This window comes from Bolinopsis microptera, chromosome 3 (assembly GCF_026151205.1).
Source record: "Bolinopsis microptera isolate Bmic1 chromosome 3, MBARI_Bmic_1.0, whole genome shotgun sequence".
NCBI lineage: Eukaryota > Metazoa > Ctenophora > Tentaculata > Lobata > Bolinopsidae > Bolinopsis > Bolinopsis microptera.
The window spans coordinates 13,465,882-13,483,614 of NC_087074.1; the positions used below are offsets into that span (position 1 = coordinate 13,465,882).

The 17,733-nt window shown below is 38.5% G+C and overlaps 3 protein-coding genes and 1 long non-coding RNA gene across 22 annotated transcripts in view; 2 read left to right on the plus strand and 2 right to left on the minus strand.

Annotated features, from left to right (window-relative positions):
* The window catches only part of LOC134812127 (androglobin-like), a 77,060-nt gene that overhangs the window by 31,853 nt on the left and 27,474 nt on the right, over nucleotides 1–17,733 (minus strand). The gene's annotated exons all lie outside the window — the stretch shown is intronic.
* LOC134813608 (uncharacterized) lies at nucleotides 703–1,531 on the plus strand. The gene is made up of 2 exons (XR_010160041.1): nucleotides 703–1,015; nucleotides 1,281–1,531. It is a non-coding gene; the product is annotated as an uncharacterized LOC134813608 (long non-coding RNA).
* LOC134813208 (uncharacterized protein K02A2.6-like) lies at nucleotides 7,657–10,959 on the minus strand. The gene is made up of 3 exons (XM_063820896.1): nucleotides 10,394–10,959; nucleotides 10,021–10,246; nucleotides 7,657–9,846 (listed from the first exon to the last, which is right to left on the minus strand). Exons 1-3 carry the CDS (start codon nucleotides 10,957–10,959, stop codon nucleotides 7,657–7,659), a joined length of 2,982 nt encoding a protein of 993 aa, XP_063676966.1.
* Nucleotides 16,078–17,624, plus strand: LOC134812510 (probable imidazolonepropionase). The gene has a single exon (XM_063819978.1). It carries the CDS (start codon nucleotides 16,086–16,088, stop codon nucleotides 17,352–17,354), a length of 1,269 nt encoding a protein of 422 aa, XP_063676048.1. The 5' UTR covers nucleotides 16,078–16,085; the 3' UTR covers nucleotides 17,355–17,624.

Below are 17,733 nucleotides of genomic sequence, written 5' to 3' on the forward strand. Positions count from 1 at the left end.
AACATAATTGTAGGTTTATAACCTACCAGGACCTGCGCCGAGTTAAACTCGTCGAAGGTAATATTTGGAACAAATATTTTACGAGTATCACCCGTTAAATAAACTTATATGTATAAAAACCTTGTGTTATGTGCAATTTGTGCAATTTCAGTTGGGCAGCTTTTTTTAAGTGTCTGTTATTTCAATTTTCGTAAACCTACTACCTGGGAATGTCATGAATTAAAAAGGTGACCATCTTTGGTTATAACTAGCACTTTGCAAATCCAGCAGATCTACTTTCGTAAAATATTTTGTCAACAATTTCTAATAAAATTCAAGTTGCGCTGGTGGGGCTAAATGTTAAAAGTGAGTCGTCGATTGGTACAGTATAAATGGAAAAGACAACTACTTTTTATATTAATATAATGATTTATTTTATAAGGTTACTTATGAATTTATTCGAGAATTAATCTGGAGAAGGTGCCACCCTCCCGACGTGTGAGGGTTTTTTACAAGCCATACTTGGACATGACCGCAAGGAAGTTCACTGAGCTCCCCATCTACAAGGAGGATTCTTGTGGATGGTGGTTTAAAACGGGAGTCGGTAATAATTGTTATTATCAAAGATACTTTTTTGCATAATATGTGTCATATAATGTTAACGATCAGCTTAATCAATCATTCATTCAACATATTATTATACTACTACTAGAAATAACGTGTTCGAGTTAGGTTATAGTTTCTTTAGTCTCAGTACATGATGTAAATAAAAAATAACACAATTATCCTCAGCAAAGAAGGAGTATGCCCGGGTAACCCTACCCCCCTTGCTACGTGGTCTGACGAGAGCCGCTATCATCTCCTTTATAAGAATGCCTCTCAAAACGGCATTTGTCAACAACAATCAAGCCGTTGAGAGGCAAGTGGCTCTTATGTCAACCTGTGGTAAGAAGGTGGTAGGGGAGGATAGGAAGTCTGGGCAACAAATTGCTGTCGCAGAGCACAGACAGCAAACGAAAAAGCAGAAGAAGTGAAGGTACAATAAATCAGATATACTGTATTTCCTAAGTGGCTCACAGGTAGGAGCTCAACCATTATTTCTTGTATTGTCACAAAAAACGTCTGTAGCTTAACTTAATTTCAGATCACATCAATCATAATAATGGATTATAAATAATGCTAAACATTAGCCATATTAACTGAAGAGTATTATGTAGGCTTTTATCAACCATATAATGCTTTATATCCCACACCCAAGTAACGGAAATGCAATTGATGTTAACCTGTCGACAATATTTCAGACAATATTCCCGCAAGCAAGCACGTTCCTTCGTTCTGCTCTGATCTCTACTCTGTTACTAACTGATGATGGACTTTGATACGATTCGTTGATATGATTTTTTGACGTATTGTATACAGCTTGCACTTAACCATATGGTTCAGACAAAAGGACAATTAAACTGGTGTTTTGTTTTTAACGGGTGATACTCGTAAAATATTACCTTCGACGAGTTTAACTCGGCGCACGTCCTTGCAGGTTATAAACCTACAATTTTGTTTTAGTTTGTCTACCGCGTAACTAATACTATACTTGAATCCGTTAAGTAATAAGTTTAACTACATGATCGAGATGTTGATTGTATTGATAAAACATGGATTTTAAGACATAAGGAAGCATTGTTGAGTTCTGAAACCAAGTTTAATCGATTTCTCGTGCGATTTTAGGTCAGGAATGGTCATCAAAATAAATTTAAAACAATGACGATATTTTGGTATATTTCTAGCTTTCTGCCAGAAAATAAATTTTCGGTTTCTATAGGGGTTTAATTAGGTATAAACTACAGTACATCTATACTTACACCCACATTCACATGCATGCAAGCTCACCTGGTCCAATGAGCGGGAAACGGAGAGGAAGGTCTGGTGACGTCATAGTCACGTGACCTCAGGCTCATAATCACGTGACCTAAGACCCAATTGGGTTCTGGCCTGGTCAGCCCCCTGTCACCCGATCTTGAGGTGACGTACGACACCTCGTTAACCCAATCAATGTCTGGAAGGCTGCAAATTTTCACATGCCAAATCCACAAGATTCTTAAAGAGTTGTGCGAGATGACGAAACATAGAGGCCGCAGAATTATGAGGACTACCAGATCCTGGTGGAACCTAAGCGATCCATGATATCACGACAGGCCCTAGTTGGCGTGTGCCGCAATTTATTAATCAATGGTTATTACATAAATGAAATTATAGAAGTCACACTAAAATATAATAATGTAAAATAAAATATATTAAAATAAATGCCCTACTAAAAGTACTATATAACTAACGGTCTGCAAAACTGGTTGAAGTCGCAATTTGTAAACATGCTAATTACTATTTAATAATAATAGATAAAAAGTTTTGCGCGGCAGATGTAAATTCGGCATTGCATAATGGCAGTGAAATTAAAATGATATGTTGTTGATAAAAGATCATGGTCATTTGTCGCGAGTGATCTTTTTTTACGTTGACGGATGTTACTCGTCTAAGTTTCTTCGAAGTAGCGCGCGCCACTTTCTTCTCGAAACGTTAGCCCGATGGCAAGAGCTACGAAGTAGCGCGCGCCGGGCCAGATCATTAACAATGGTCAATCTTTACGCGTTGTCAATTACTAACTCGGTGTTGTAGTCTATCTGCGAGCGCCCTTCTCTTTGAGACTTTCTTAGCCCAGGTATACTATAAAGTAAGAAATTTGGCCAATTTTCATCGTCTCCTGAGCTTTGCAGCTTGAGGAGTTCGCGCTTAGCTGAATTTTTAAAGATTTCAATTGAAAAGGTAGAACTTGGAATAGCTATATCCTTACTTTGTTTTGTAATAGAGAGCATGGGTCCTTTGAAGAAAAGAGTATTTCTAAATGTTGGGCCGTTGTAAGTTGTGAACCAAGAAAGGTTATGTTCGTATGTGGAATTATAGGTGGGAATATCGTGAGGGAAAAGTTCTTTGATGGATTTAGGGAGAAGGCTTGGCATGTTCCTTACTTTGTGTAGTAGAATCAGAGCGTTTTTTACAATGACGCTATGGACTGTTAGGATATTATGCAATCTAAACGCACTTTTTGTGTGCTCCGGGGGATTGCCGTCTTCATATCTATAATTTACATATCCTGACATAACAGCTCTAATTCCCTGCTTTTGCTTGGTGAACAGAGATTCAATGTGACATTTTGAGGCAAATCCCCACACTAAAGAACAGAAATTGAGATGGGATTGGATAAGGCTTTGGAAAATGTTTAGGCGGGCTTTGATAGGTAGAAGGTGCTTTAGCTTATAATACATAACTCCGAGGTAGCGACCCATCTTTATTCTAACTGCCGTAATGTGTTTTTGCCAAGTGAGCTTTTCGTTAGGATCACTCCTAAAAATCTTGCTTCAGTCTTACGCGACGTTCGATTACAGTGTTGACAATGGACAAATTAAAGCCGCTGAAGTCGATTCTTTTTCTAGTGAAAATCATGTAACACGTCTTTTTTACATTTAAAGATAGCCCATTAGCACCTACCCAATCTACAAGACGTGAAATTAGCTGATTAGCTTTTAATTGTATTTCTTCTAGGGTGGTTCCACTAATTAATATGTTTGCGTCGTCGGCATAAAGGATGAACTTGGCAAAATCACTAATTCCAGGTAGGTCGTTTATATAAATTACAAATAAGAGAGATCCTAAAATGCTACCCTGAGGTACGCCGTAAACTATGGGCATGCTAGAAGAGCAAGTTCCGTTTAAAGTTACGTATTGAGATCGATTACAAAGGTAAGATCTAAACCATTCGTGCGCGACTCCCCTGATCCCACAATGGTCAAGCTTCTTAAGTAAGGTCTCATGATCAAGCACGTCAAAGGCTTTACTGTAATCGAGCAGGAGCAGTAGGGAAATTTGTTTCTTATTCAGAGAGTGTAGTATAGAATTTTGGGCATTGAGCAGTGCATGTTCGCACGATCTTCCTGGCCGAAATCCGTATTGATTTTCGAAAAGAGAATCGTTCTTATCAGGATTCCACCTGACCTCCAAAATTTCATGACCAAATCGACATACTCTGCCAGCGTATTCCTCTGTCAAGTTAAATGTGATGTGTGAGTGAGTAAGTGTAGTGTAAAGAGATCCTATTTTTGTATCCAATTTGAATTCTAATAAAGACCCTAAGCATTATGATCAAATTTTTAGTACAATAGTTATATCAGGGTTGACATCTATGATTAATATTATAACCCAATATTCATTTCTTTTTCTCCCTTAAATTTAAACCCCCGGCCCCCATTGAACACCCAAAATACCTACCGTCCTTAATAATCATAAAGACCATTTGTTACAAAATAGCTGCTAGAATAATGCATGCCAAATATTCCCTCTTACACCCACAAATTATAATGCCTTCCTATCAACGCCTCTAATTTGGTCATTAATCAACCAGACTAGCGTTTTGGTGTGTACAAAAGCTACCAGCCAGTACATTCCTTGCCCCGCTAGTTGATTGTCAAAAAATCATACAGCTCAGAACAAACGGCCATTTACCACTAAGAGCATTATATGTTTTCATTTGTTTAAATTTTATGCTGTAAAATGTGCTAAAACTTTGATTATTTGTTTAATTGATTATTTGTTTAATAAAAATTCTAAAACACGAGCATGCATAAGTTTCTCATAAATTTTCGAGAATGATCCCAAAAGAGAGATCGGCCTATAATTAGCTACTTCCAATTTTGAACCACCTTTGTGGATAGGAACGACTTTCGCAGTTTTTAGAGCATTTGGGAAGGTACCACTGGAGAACGAACAGTTAATGACATTAGCTAGTGCCCTGATAAAGTTTTCGCAGCTGTTTGCAATTTTCAATGGCTCAATTTTACAATCGAGTGTGGACTTGTTCTTAAGCCCTGATATTATCTTTTGGACTTCACCGTGTGATGTAGGCTTAAGAAACATCGAGTTACTACACGAAGCCTTAAGAAAATGCTTGAAACCACCTGGGTCAAAGGTTCGACGGGCAGCGATTTGCCTCTTGATACTGGCTGCAATACCGGAGAAGTAGCCGTTAAATTTCTCAGCGACTGCCAGATTGGAGCTTATAATCGTGCCATCGTCGTCCTTCAGACGGGTGTGTCCGAACTTTTTTCTGTTACGGTTCAGGAGGCCATTGATAATTTTCCATTGATTTTTAGAGCAGTTTTGGTATTTGTCAAACATTTTCTTATAGTACTTTTCTTTGGCTAGATTCACATGTTTGTGACAAAACTTTTTCATTTTATCATACGCGTCGCAGTTTTTTTGTGATGGATTTATAGTTTTTTTTTTTAAAAGTAACTTCTTGCGGTTGCATGCCGCCTCAAGCCAGGGTAAGATCCAAGGCTTTGGGTCAGCTCTTTCGAATTTTCTTCTCGAACTGTCGCGCTTCAGGGGGTATGCAGTATTGTAGTGTTTCATGTACGTTTGATAGATGGAATTGTATTGTTCATCAGCGCACGTTGAGGAGGTAGCATCATCCCAGGTCTCACTTACAATAAGCTCTTTGAATTTAGCATGATTAGCTTCGTTAAATACACGGGCCTCTAATTTCAAGCTAGTCAATGAAACGAAAAGTTTTCAATGAAACGAAAAGTTTTATTTTACATTCCTTTAATCATAAATAAAATAAGAGCTTAAACCACGAATTAGTTAGCTAGAAGTAAACTTGAGGAAATATTTTTGGTGATTGTATATAATTATTTAAAAAACTTTATTTGGTTGTTAGTATTTTTATTATGGTACCTAAGTGGTTGAATTTAGTGAGACAAGGTCAGTTTCTCTATTATCTTAGAAAAATTTCTACTTTACAATAGGCAATGCTGGTGTTGTTGTTCTTTACACGTTGACTACGGAATCGCTCGTTCAAACTAGGTGTGGCTCCTAAACTAATGGTCGTGCTAACCGCGAGATGATCTGACATATCCAACGTCACGACATTACAACTAATAACGTTGGTCACGTGATTAGTATACACGTGATCAATAAGCGTTGCACTGTGGTCAGTTACCCTGGTAGGCTTGGAGACAGTCTGGGCAAACCCATATTTTTCTAGTAAGCTTATAAGATCCTGGCTGTAAGCGTCGGTATCGTATTTTATAAGATCAATATTTGCATCACCCAGGAAGACTATCTGCTTTTTGGAGTGTCTATCAAGACCCCTGAGCACGTTTTCAAACTTTTCAAGGAATTTTTTGGGGCTTGTGGATGGCGAGCGGTAGAAATTTACGATGATTTTTGTCTTATTTCCGTTTTTAAAATTGTTGATTTTAAGCAATTGAAATTCTCCGCAAGTAACTTCTTCTGGACTCAGATTGAGTTCGAGTTCCTGTATTTTATCGTAATCACAAACGCGTTTGTTAACATAGAGCGCAAGACCACCTCCTTTTCCAGATTTACGTGCAGGTTCTTTGATAAAGGGCTCGTAAAACTGTTCGATTTCAATGTCGTTCAGACCATTAGGAAGATTAGAAATTTTACAGTTGGTTTCATTGAGGCAGATGAGGTCAAATTTGGAGAATGTTTCTATTTCTTCTCTAAAATTCGAGATATTCTTCACGAGTGATCTAACGTTTAACGAAAGTATCTTAATTTCGCGATTGCTAGGGGTCTTGATATTATCAGGGTGTTGGTACTTACAGCTAACCAATATCTCCGATATACAATTGTTGAGATCGATTTCGCTGGAATCTATTTCATCAGTAAGTTCGCCTATTTGATTCATTACGTGAGAACGAATATAGGGGTTAAAAGTGGGGGTTATTGTATTGTAATTATCATTAAGTTCGTAGGAAGTTACTCTATGTTATGAATCGTTGTGACAAGGTAAACGCAAGACTAAAAGCTAAAAGCTAAACCAAAACCAAAACCAAAACCCAGGTAGTCATCCTGAATAGTATATCGGTTAATCATACAATAAATTACTAGAATATATAACATCCCGTTCAACTAAAAAGTGTTAAAAACAATATAGATTTAATAATTTAACTGAATTCGTAAAAAAATGTGATATAAATCAATCGTACAAAATTTAAAATGTTTGAAAACGTGGTCAAAATGAAATCTACAAAAGTGTGAAGTGAACTCACGTGAAAATACTGAAACGTGTTGCGCTCGCTACACGATTTAAAACTTAGCGCATTCCGTTTAAAACAAAAAATAACGTGTTATTCTTCAAAATTTAAACGTGACAGGGAATATTTATAACTTTATGTTTGATCTGGATAATTTAACTGGATTAATGTGTGGTTAGATTTACACATTCAAAATAAAACAACTGTCATAAAATGTGATAATGAAACGTGTTTTATGTTCCTCCCAGTTTGCGGTAACTTAGCCTGTCTGGTGGTTTACTATCACGTGCAAAGTTTGCTGGCAGAAGCAAATTAGGTTGTTGCAATTCATGCTCTCTAACAATATTAGGTTTCATAGTGCTACGGTTAATTTCTATGGCAAGCTCACGTGGTTTAAGTATAGGTTGTGCAGTGATTATAGGTTCAACGGCTGCCTTATGGTCAGGCTCAGCGGGTAGATTTGGATTATTACCAACTATAATCGAAGTTTCCGGCTCTGTACTCTCAGGTAAGCTAGCTGTCTTCTCTAAATCACCATCAGTAGCTGTAGAACTCTGCTCATCTCTTATCTCCAGCTCAACTCTCGGTGTATCCGGATCTGTTTGTTGCAACGGCTCTGACACAACAGATCTCGCTCCCAAGCCTCCATAGTTTTAGCCCATGGGTGTGGTGTAGATCTAGCGGGTTTCTTCTGGTTTAGTTGACATGGTTCACATAGTTTAACCATTTTCTCGATCTCAGCATCCATGTTTGGCCAATAAACATAGCCTCTCGCTAGTGCTTTGGTCTGTGAAATGCCCATGTGTGTTGCATGAAGCATTGAAAGCACGCTCTTTCTCATACTCTCTGGAATAACAACTCGAGATCCCCAGACAATACAGTTCTGGTCTACTGACAACTCGTTTCGACGTGTGTAAAACGGTTTCAGCTCGACATCAACAGGGGGTTTCTCGTTCCAGCCGTCTTTAACAAACTGTAACAGTCGACCAAGTGTCTTGTCTCTTCTCGTGTGACTAGCTATTAACTCAGCGTCAATCAAAGGTTTGTCATCACCGAAGTAGTGCACGCTGAAAACAGTATCTAGAGGTTTCATTTCAAACTCCTCTGTTAACTCGTCATCAAACTCTCTCGTCTCTGCCGATGTGTCTAAAGGCAGTGGAAAACGGGAACATAGATCAGCATTACAATGTTTACCAGTGGGTCGAAACTGGATCTTGTAAGTGTAACCGCTAAGGAACAATGACCATCGTTGTAAACGACCTGCCACCATGCTAGGAATCCCACGACTAGGGTGAAAGATAGATTCCAGCGGCTTGTGGTCTGTAACTAGGGTAAATGGTCGTCCAAAAAGATAACGGTGCAGTCTCTTAGTCGCCCAAACTATTGCCAATGCTTCTTTTTCTATCATGGAATAGTTTCTCTCAGATTTCGTCAGAGTTCGAGATATATACTCGATCGGTCGCTCTGTTCCATTTTCATCAATATGTGACATAACAGCTCCTAAACCAACGGATGAAGCGTCCGTGTCAAGCTTTAACTCCAGCTCAGGGTTGTAGACTGTTAGAACCAAGTCAGACGATAACAGTGCTTTTAACTCATCAAAAGCTCTCTTTTCTCTATCTCCAAAGTGGAAAATACTGTCAGCGGGTCTTAAACGGTTAAGTGGTTCAACAACTGTTGACATGTTGGGAATAAAACGTGAATAGTACTGTGCACCACCAAGAAATGATATCATCTCCGCTCTAGTAGTAGGATACGGTGCTCTCACTATGGTTTCAACTTTCGAACTCAGCGGTCTTATCCCCTCAGCAGATACTTCATGGCCTAGAAATGTCACCTTAGGCTCCATGAAAACACACTTGTCTAGCCGGCATTTGTAGCCTTCATTCTCTAGTGCTGTAATCACCGTTCTCACGTTCTTCATGTGACTCTCATCATCAGGTCCAGTTATTAGAATGTCGTCAACACGCCATGCTGTGTTCTCTGTCTTTCTCAAGGTATCATCAATCTTGCGTTCAAATATTGGTCCGGCAGATGAAATACCGAATGGTAGAGAAGTAGGACTGAACAATCCTTTGTGTGTGTTCAAAGTCACAATCTTTTGGTCACATTCTCTCAACTTCAAACTATTATAAGCGGCTCTGATATCCAGCTTAGTAAACAGTTTACCTCCAACAATCTTACTCAAGCAATCCTCTATCGTAGGAAGTGGGTAAATAGCTGTGTCGAGATTAGGATTTACAGTAGTCTTGTAGTCACCACATATGCGAATCGTACCATCCGCTTTCATGACAGGAACTATGGGTGAAGCCCAGTCTGAGTGCTCTGTTGGAATCAGCTGTCCATTCTTCACTAACTCGTCTATGGCTTTCCCAACCTTGTCTACGATGGCAAATGGGACCTGCCTTGCCTTGCAAAACTTTGCTCTCGCATCAGGCTTAAATTGTAGACAAGCTTCGAATCCTTTAACAGTTCCAACACCAGGATCGAACACAGGACTGCGGAGTATCTCACTAACAAATTCATCTCTCTGAAGCTTGGAGACAGCGTAAGATTGCTCAACATCAACAAGTCCTATCATATGATCCAACCAGTCTTTACCAAACATCTGGATGATCCACTCTCGACCTAGGAGTGTGGGAAACCGACAATCGACAACATACAGTGGTAAAATCCATTTCTTGCCTCTAAATTCAACGTTTACAAGGGCCTTGCAGTCAATGCTTTCACAATTAAAATTAGCTACTCGCAATTTCTGGGAACATGGAACAATCTGGCAATCAGTTAGTCCTAGTCTAGCAAAATCAGACTTACTTATACAGCTTAAAGATGAACCAGTATCTAACTCCATTTTCAAAATCTTATCATTAATCTTAACTTTAAGAAATGGTTTCTGATTACAATCAATACAACTGGATAAATTACTAACAACTGATGCAGGTAGAGTATCATCGGGAACAGGAGTCTGTACTGGAATCTGGACAGGATCAGCCGTCTCCACGCAGTACAACGTGTTCTCCAACTCTTGGTGTGTGTACCCATAATCAGCAGCGCAAGCGTTGCCATCATCATGATCACCAATCCCTTCAACACAATGGGATTGCTTCTTAGCGGAACGACAGTTCTTCGCGATATGTCCGGGTTTGCGACAGTTTCTGCAACGAACTTTGCAGTTTTTCGCAACATGACCACGAACAGTACAACGTGAACAAACAATGCTAAGGTCGGCCTTCTGATGGAACTTAGAGTTTTGAGGTTTTTGAAACTTCCCGGGTTTTTGAACATAGTGTGTTGTGACTGACATTGAACTTTGCAGAGCGTTCTCCTTCGTCTGAGCTTTATCGAACAGGCTGGCAGACGTGTCATTGGTAGCAGATTCTGATATGAGTTCAGCACGTATCCTATCAGAGGATAGTGCAGCCACAAAACGTGTACGCACCATTAAATCAAACAAATCACCGAACTGACAAACATTAGCAGCTTCCTTCAATCGTGACATAAAAGTACATAAGGATTCACCAGCAATCTGATTTAAAGTCATAAACTTCTGCTGTTGAGCTACAATGTTCGTTTTGGGTGATAACCGATCAACAAGAGTTTTTCTCAGGGTAGCGTAGTCAGTGTCTTTAATTTCAGCTGGAAATGTAAATGCACGCAACTTCTTCAACGCGTCAGGCCCCAGATTGACTGTTAACAGTGTTCTCATGAGTTCTGCTTTTTTAGCAGTTTTCTCGTTTGCGTCATCTGGTAACTTATCTGCGTGTGCGAAAATGAACACAGAAGCGGCGTTTTCAAAGATTTCCAGCCACTCTCTGACACAATCAGTTTCCTTGGATAAGCGTAAGTTCGAAACCAGACTCGTCGCCATTGTTATGAATCGTTGTGACAAGGTAAACGCAAGACTAAAAGCTAAAAGCTAAACCAAAACCAAAACCAAAACCCAGGTAGTCATCCTGAATAGTATATCGGTTAATCATACAATAAATTACTAGAATATATAACACTCTATAGCCAGGTATTAGGTTTAGACAGCATGTAATACAACCAAGATAATCTTTGAGGCATTTTTTATGAACTGGTTTGTCACATAGAGGACAAATGAAAACATTTCTAGGAGCATAAGACCACCCGAAGCAACTTGAGCATTGTGATTTGAAACTAGGTTCAACCATTGTTCAAGATGTGTAAATACCAGATATCTAGATCTGTGAATAATTAAGTAAGATATTAAAAAGATAAGAGTGTAAAGTATGGTGTATAGAATAGCTTGTACAGTCTAAGAATATGTATAAAATGCTAATGTGTGTGCGTGTGAATGAATGAGGAATAAACTGTGTGCTGAGAAAGCGTAAAGAAGAAAAAAAGAAAACTTGTTAGACCTACCTATCAAGAACTATACAGCTTTGTGTGTAGATAGAATCGTAACGTAGTCTACAATATTACAATATTACGATAGCGGTACTGATTTCAGAACTATTCTAAAGTGTTTAATTTTTTTTATGCGAGGGTTTTCATTATAACTATTTTTTACAAGAAAATTAGAATAAAATAAAAAATATCACAATGAACAAAGAAATGCCCCCCAAAAGAACCTGAACAACATAAAATTAAAATAAACTAATAAAAACAAAGGACGGCTTCGTTAGTGAAGACTTTCAACTAGATTGCAATGAAGCCAATCTATGATGTATTTAATTTTAGGTTTAATATTATTTTCATGTATTGTATTTATGGATTGTATTGATGTATTGTATAAGTTTTTTATTCGAATATCGTGTTTTGTTGTTATTATGTCTTTATGTTACATATTATGTTGTCATTTGTTTTGATTCATTATTATTTGCTCTTTTGCGAACATTTAAAACTGTTTCTTCTTCTGTCTTTGCATAAAGATGTAAGCTATAAGATGTAAGCTATAATCCCTTAAAGATTTTGTAAAAATTTTTTGAAAATTTAGGCGCGGCAAGTATAAGTTGTAGGCTTGGGTACGGCTTTGTGAGTTTGTATTTAACCGTTAGTTACCAGGCAAGAGCGAGACAAACTCCCGCCTTAATGGCCAGTGCTTTCGAACTTTCTCGCTTCGCATAGAGAGGTTTTGAACACCGGTCACCAGACAGTTAGCTATCTCACTCTTGGGCAGCTGAGTAATGTGAATCCCATTTCCAGATCTATCTAAAATCTCAAACCCTTTGTTAAATATCACTCTACAAATATGGTGGGAGTCGAAAAACCAAAAGTTACGATTTTCGATCAGACTAAAGTCAAACATGCAGCGGTTAAACAAATCAACTTCCTTATTTAACCATGCAAATCTCGTTCTAAGAAGGGAGTTGAAAACAAACACTGTTTTTGGGTATCTAGCAAACAAGTAGTTAAAATTGTCCCTAATTTCACGGGAAAGTGTATAGCTTCTATGGTCATATCTCGACAAATCATTAATACCTGAAGATATAATCACATAATCGCAGTTTTCAAAAAAATTTTCAAACTTCATTAAGTCCGTGAGTTGGTACATGTCACGCTTTATGACACGAAAGTTAGAGGGGAAAGATGATGGGGTGTTACGTATCATAGAGTCAGTAAGGTATAGGACAGTCTGTTTGGAGGGTCTCAGGGGGTCGGATGGTGCTATTGACGGTTCATGGATTTTAGGAATGTGCGTGCGCATGGGCTTGTCTATGCGTCTAAAGGTCACTGACACACGACACGAGGTGACGCCAGGTTCGGGTTGTATTGCATGCTCCCAGAAAAACTGAGACTCTGTGGTCATTGCGTACACTGTGCCATTACTTAGTTCGTGTTCACGTCGCTCATCAGTGACTAAGTTACGGAAAGTTAAGGTGCGAGTGGCCCCAAAGCTGGCAGTGATGATTTCACCCGTTAAGCCTGTTTCATTATCCGAGTGAAACGGGATAGAGTCTGAGCCTGTCTGGTATCTAGTGACCATGCAAGTAACGTTATCCCTATTGAAGGTGGGATCGTCTAATTCCTCAGCTATACAGTCTAGTATCTTATTTACAGCGTGATCAGATGGTGGGTAGGCCTTAGCGCGATGGGTAATACTGCCGTAACTGTATTTACTGGAGCCAAAGTAAGAGACGTCACGTGATCCTATGCGTTGAAAGTCCAGTCCATCACAAACATTATGCGTTTCAAACTCAAACTTTGATCGCAAACTTCTTACCGGAGTAGCTTCTAGTACTTCCTCGTGTCCGGCTGGCGAACCTGTGACGAAGGTTGAGGGATCCGAAGTAGTGTTGGGAGTAGAGTTCCTAGCGACGAGAGAACTAGAGCTCCTTATCACCTCCTTGTATTCGTCAAGCGTACAAAGGACCCTTTCTCTGACTGAAGTACTCTCTCCTCATGGAGATCTTTCTTATCTTTTTCATGTGCACTGTAGATTTTATTTAGTGGCTTACTTTCTTATGTTACATACTAATTTTGTTTTACTTCTAGCAAGTCAACATTGTGAAAATAATGTTCATGTTGATAAAACAAATAGATAATGTAAATAAATTTGAGATTTTGGCTCAGTGGTAAGAAGATTTCGTTCAGCAGGAAATTAAAGCTGTAAAAAGCTTAAGTGGTCTACAACGCTAACAGCTGAGCTGCCAAAGGGACGATGCTCGATAAATTGGAAATCAAACACAATATTTTACAAGTGTCACCCATTAACTTTTTGGATACTGGAACTGAATTTCAACATTCAACTTAACTGATTCAAGATAAGAGTAAAGTTAATATATATTGAAAAGTGAAAAAATACACCTACAATTTTTATTGTATCACGTGGTGACCCCCACTGTCGCTTTACTATAGTTTCTACGATACAGGGGAGCCGCGCACTCGTGCGCGGCGGGTCTTACAACGTATGGCAAGATTTTTCCGGGTAAACATTTTAAAATGTGGTCAAAATGTGCCCATTTTTGCTTAAAGTTAGAATAATTTTTTGCAGTTGTATTATAATCAACCAAAAATTAATCACATCATGTTTGCCTAAATTTTCCCTTTCCGAAAAGTATTTTATATACTTTATTAATATATGTTACGTATCACAAATATCAGAGATATTTTTCCACCTTCGGCAGCGCGCGCGCGAAAAGTGCCATGCAACGTTTGTCAAATACTTTATCGAAGTTTGACATACGTTGCATATCTCTGATATTTGGGATACATAACATGTATCAAATCGAAGTTTGAATATTGTCACTCATTTGGTATGCATGATAAATAATTATGTATTAAAGTTTAAATTTTTGGTAACACAGATAATATTCAGCAAAATTAACACAAAGTTTTTGCTGTGAAAAACTATGTAAACGCGCGGCGTAGTAAACTTTTAGTCGATGTATTATAATTTATATTTCGTGCCATGACATTGCATCAAGCGCTATACTATATCCATTTTGGTAATTTTATAACCATGTCCAGATGTCCTACTAATTCTTCAAGTATGATACACAGTATGGTATGTCTCTGAACTTAACTCATCATATTTATCGTTTATTCACATTGATAAATTTTTTAGGCGATAGTGGTTCAATATTTGCAGTTCTATGAATTGTAAACCGAAATCTTGTTTGTCAGTCATGAGCCACAGCTTTGCGAATTATTCTAGACAAGGAGATATTCCTCCAAAATGTTAATTACTTTGAATCTTTACTTCACTATTTTATTAAAGTCATCATGTCTTGATAATTTCTTTATTTTTCGGCCTGTTATTAAAAGTTGTTTTTGTGTACTGTTTTCATTGGGTAACGCGATTATGATCGCGTTGATGGAAAAGACGAATAGGTTACTTCAGAAACTTGTTGTGACTTGTGAGCCCAATCCTATATTACCATGTTATGTTGTGAATAGTTTATAATTTTGTGGACAGTTCATAATTTTGTAAGGCACGGTTGTGAGGTATTTATGTGACATGGTTTAACATACATCATGTATCGAATTTTCGCATATCGAAAAGTTGATTGTACACTTAGCTCCTGGCCTGAGCATTTTTTGTCAAACAGTATATATATACAATAAGTTAAATCAAGTGATGCACTTAAATCAAGTGATCAGTGATGCACATAAATCAAGAGCACAATCGTAAATCGTGAGCAATAAATATCATCTATCCCTCGTAGCTCCTATCCTCAGGTATCAGGTTGAAGGAGACATTGGATATAGGGGCAGTCCATGCCTTCTTTACCTTTCCACGTACACCTCAATCTGCTACTAGCAGACTCTTCATTATATCCATACTCAGGCGTGTCCTGATGTTACACATCGCCTGGCTGTAGTGGTGGTGGTGGTGATGGGCTAGGCGTCTAAGGGTCCCTCAAGCAAGGTCTTCTTAGCAAACGCCAGGATTTCTATCGGGTTGGTGGTTAGTATGTCCAAGTTTAAGTCAGATTTTCCGAAGATTTCTTCTCTCGTCCTGATCGTTGCAGGGCACCGAATCCAGTGTGGTACTGTTTCTTCTTCTTCTCCGCAACGGGGACAAGTTGCACTCTTTGTAGAGGCGATCCCATTTTTGTAGAAGGCAATGGCCTGCTCTGAGTTGTGCTAGCAGCGCTCCGTCTTTCCTGCTCTCTATTTTACTGTCCGCTCTTTTTCTGGCTGTAGTCCTCCTTGGTCTTGGTGGCTATCCACACAAGTCTCCTTATGAAACGCTTGGCCTCAGGTGCCATTCCTTTTGTAGTGGTAAATACAAGGGGGACGAATGACCCTTTTATTTCTCCAATTGTAGCACATGGTTCATGTACTGATTCTTGCAGAGTGTAGAGCTGTGGCATGGTCTTTCCTCGATATGTTGGCGATTGGGATTGAAAATTCGCACGGCCTGAGCATGTCAAAGATTCAGGATCTTTCGATCCCTGATCATTGAACCCATTATCACGTTTCCGGATCATTCGGCTGTATTGAATTTCCACATAATTTTTATTTCTTTAGTCTAACCGAACTTTTGTCTTTTTAAATTTTACTTTTACACTACAGAAAAGTTTGAACATGAGTTTGCTGGTTAAAAATGCCAGCCAAGTTGTGGTGGTATGCTCTAAAATGCAGAAGTTTTTGAAAAGTCAAGATATAGCTGAGCAGTTCATTGTATTGGAAAACACATCGGTCGCCATCGACCATAGTGGACTCATATCCCAAATTGGTCCATTACAGGAAATAATCTCATCCACCCCAGAGTCTGATTTTGAAAAAGTTATTGATGCCACCGACAAATGTGTCATTCCTGGAATGGTAGATGGTCATACACATGCTGTGTGGGCTGGTGATAGAGTGCATGAGTTTGCTTTAAAACTGAAGGGAGCTTCCTACATGGAAATACATAAGGCAGGAGGTGGTATTGGGTTTACAGTAGACAAGACCAGGGCTGCTAGTGAGGAGGTTTTGCTTGATTTATATTTGCAACGACTCAAATTGATGCTGAGGAATGGGACAACACTTGTTGAGTCGAAATCTGGTTATGGACTTGATGCTCAGACTGAACTGAAGATGTTAAAAGTCATTGAGAAGGCTAAATTACTCCAACCGATCGATATATCTTCTACATTTTGTGGTGCCCACTCGAAGCCTAAAGGGATGGATGAAATTTGTGCAACAAAGGATGTCTTGGAAAATCAGATCCCTGCAGTTCTTGATGCAATAAAGAATGGTGAAATTTCTGTTGACAGCATTGATGTTTTCTGTGAGAAGGGTGTTTTTGAGACAGAAAGTTCAAAACAAATTCTCCTTGCTGGAAAGGAGAAAGGAATGATGATAAATTTCCATGCAGAAGAGTTGAACTACATTGGTGGTGTTGAGATGGGCGTATCTATTGGTGCTACAGCAATCAGCCATCTAGAGGAAATATCAGATGAAGGAATTCAGCATATGGCTTCGAGCAATGCAGTTGCAGTGATATTACCCACAACTGCTCACATTTTAAAATTAAAGCATCCACCTGTCAAGAAAATGCTCGAAGAAGGTGTTATTGTAGCACTGGGTACGGATTTCAACCCTAATGCTTATTGTGTATCAATGCTGACTGTCATGAACCTTGCCTGTATTATGTTTCGTATGTCAATGGAAGAGGCCTTGGTTGCTTCAACTCTAAATGCTGCTGCTAGTGTTGGAAAATCTGACATGCATGGTTCAATCGAGGTTGGAAAGTGGGGTGACTTAGTATTAATAGATGCTCCTCGATGGGAGCATGTGATATACCAGATGAATGCATCTGAGATAATTTCTCATGTGATAAAGAAGGGTCAAGTTGTTGTCAGCAAATAGAAGACAGATTGAATCTTTATGTTCAGCTGTTACATTAAGAACAGGATTGCTTAGTTTGCATGATTTTAATCTCATGTTTGTGTCATATTATGCTTCGGGTTTTTAATTTTATAATTTTAGTCAGTTTAATTTCATGACTCAATCCAGGTTTGAATATACATATTTAAAGCATTCTAGAAACTTTAAATTTATGAATATTCGTTTTTTAAATTTATCATTTTATCATGACAGATAATATATAGCATGCTATTGTGAATGCTATCTTCAGTTCAATACAATCCTTAGTTTTCTTCTCAACATGCACTCTCCTCTTGGCAAAATTTGCTTAAACAACAAATTGCATTCTTGTTTATTATATTTTGTTGTCGACTCTCTTTTG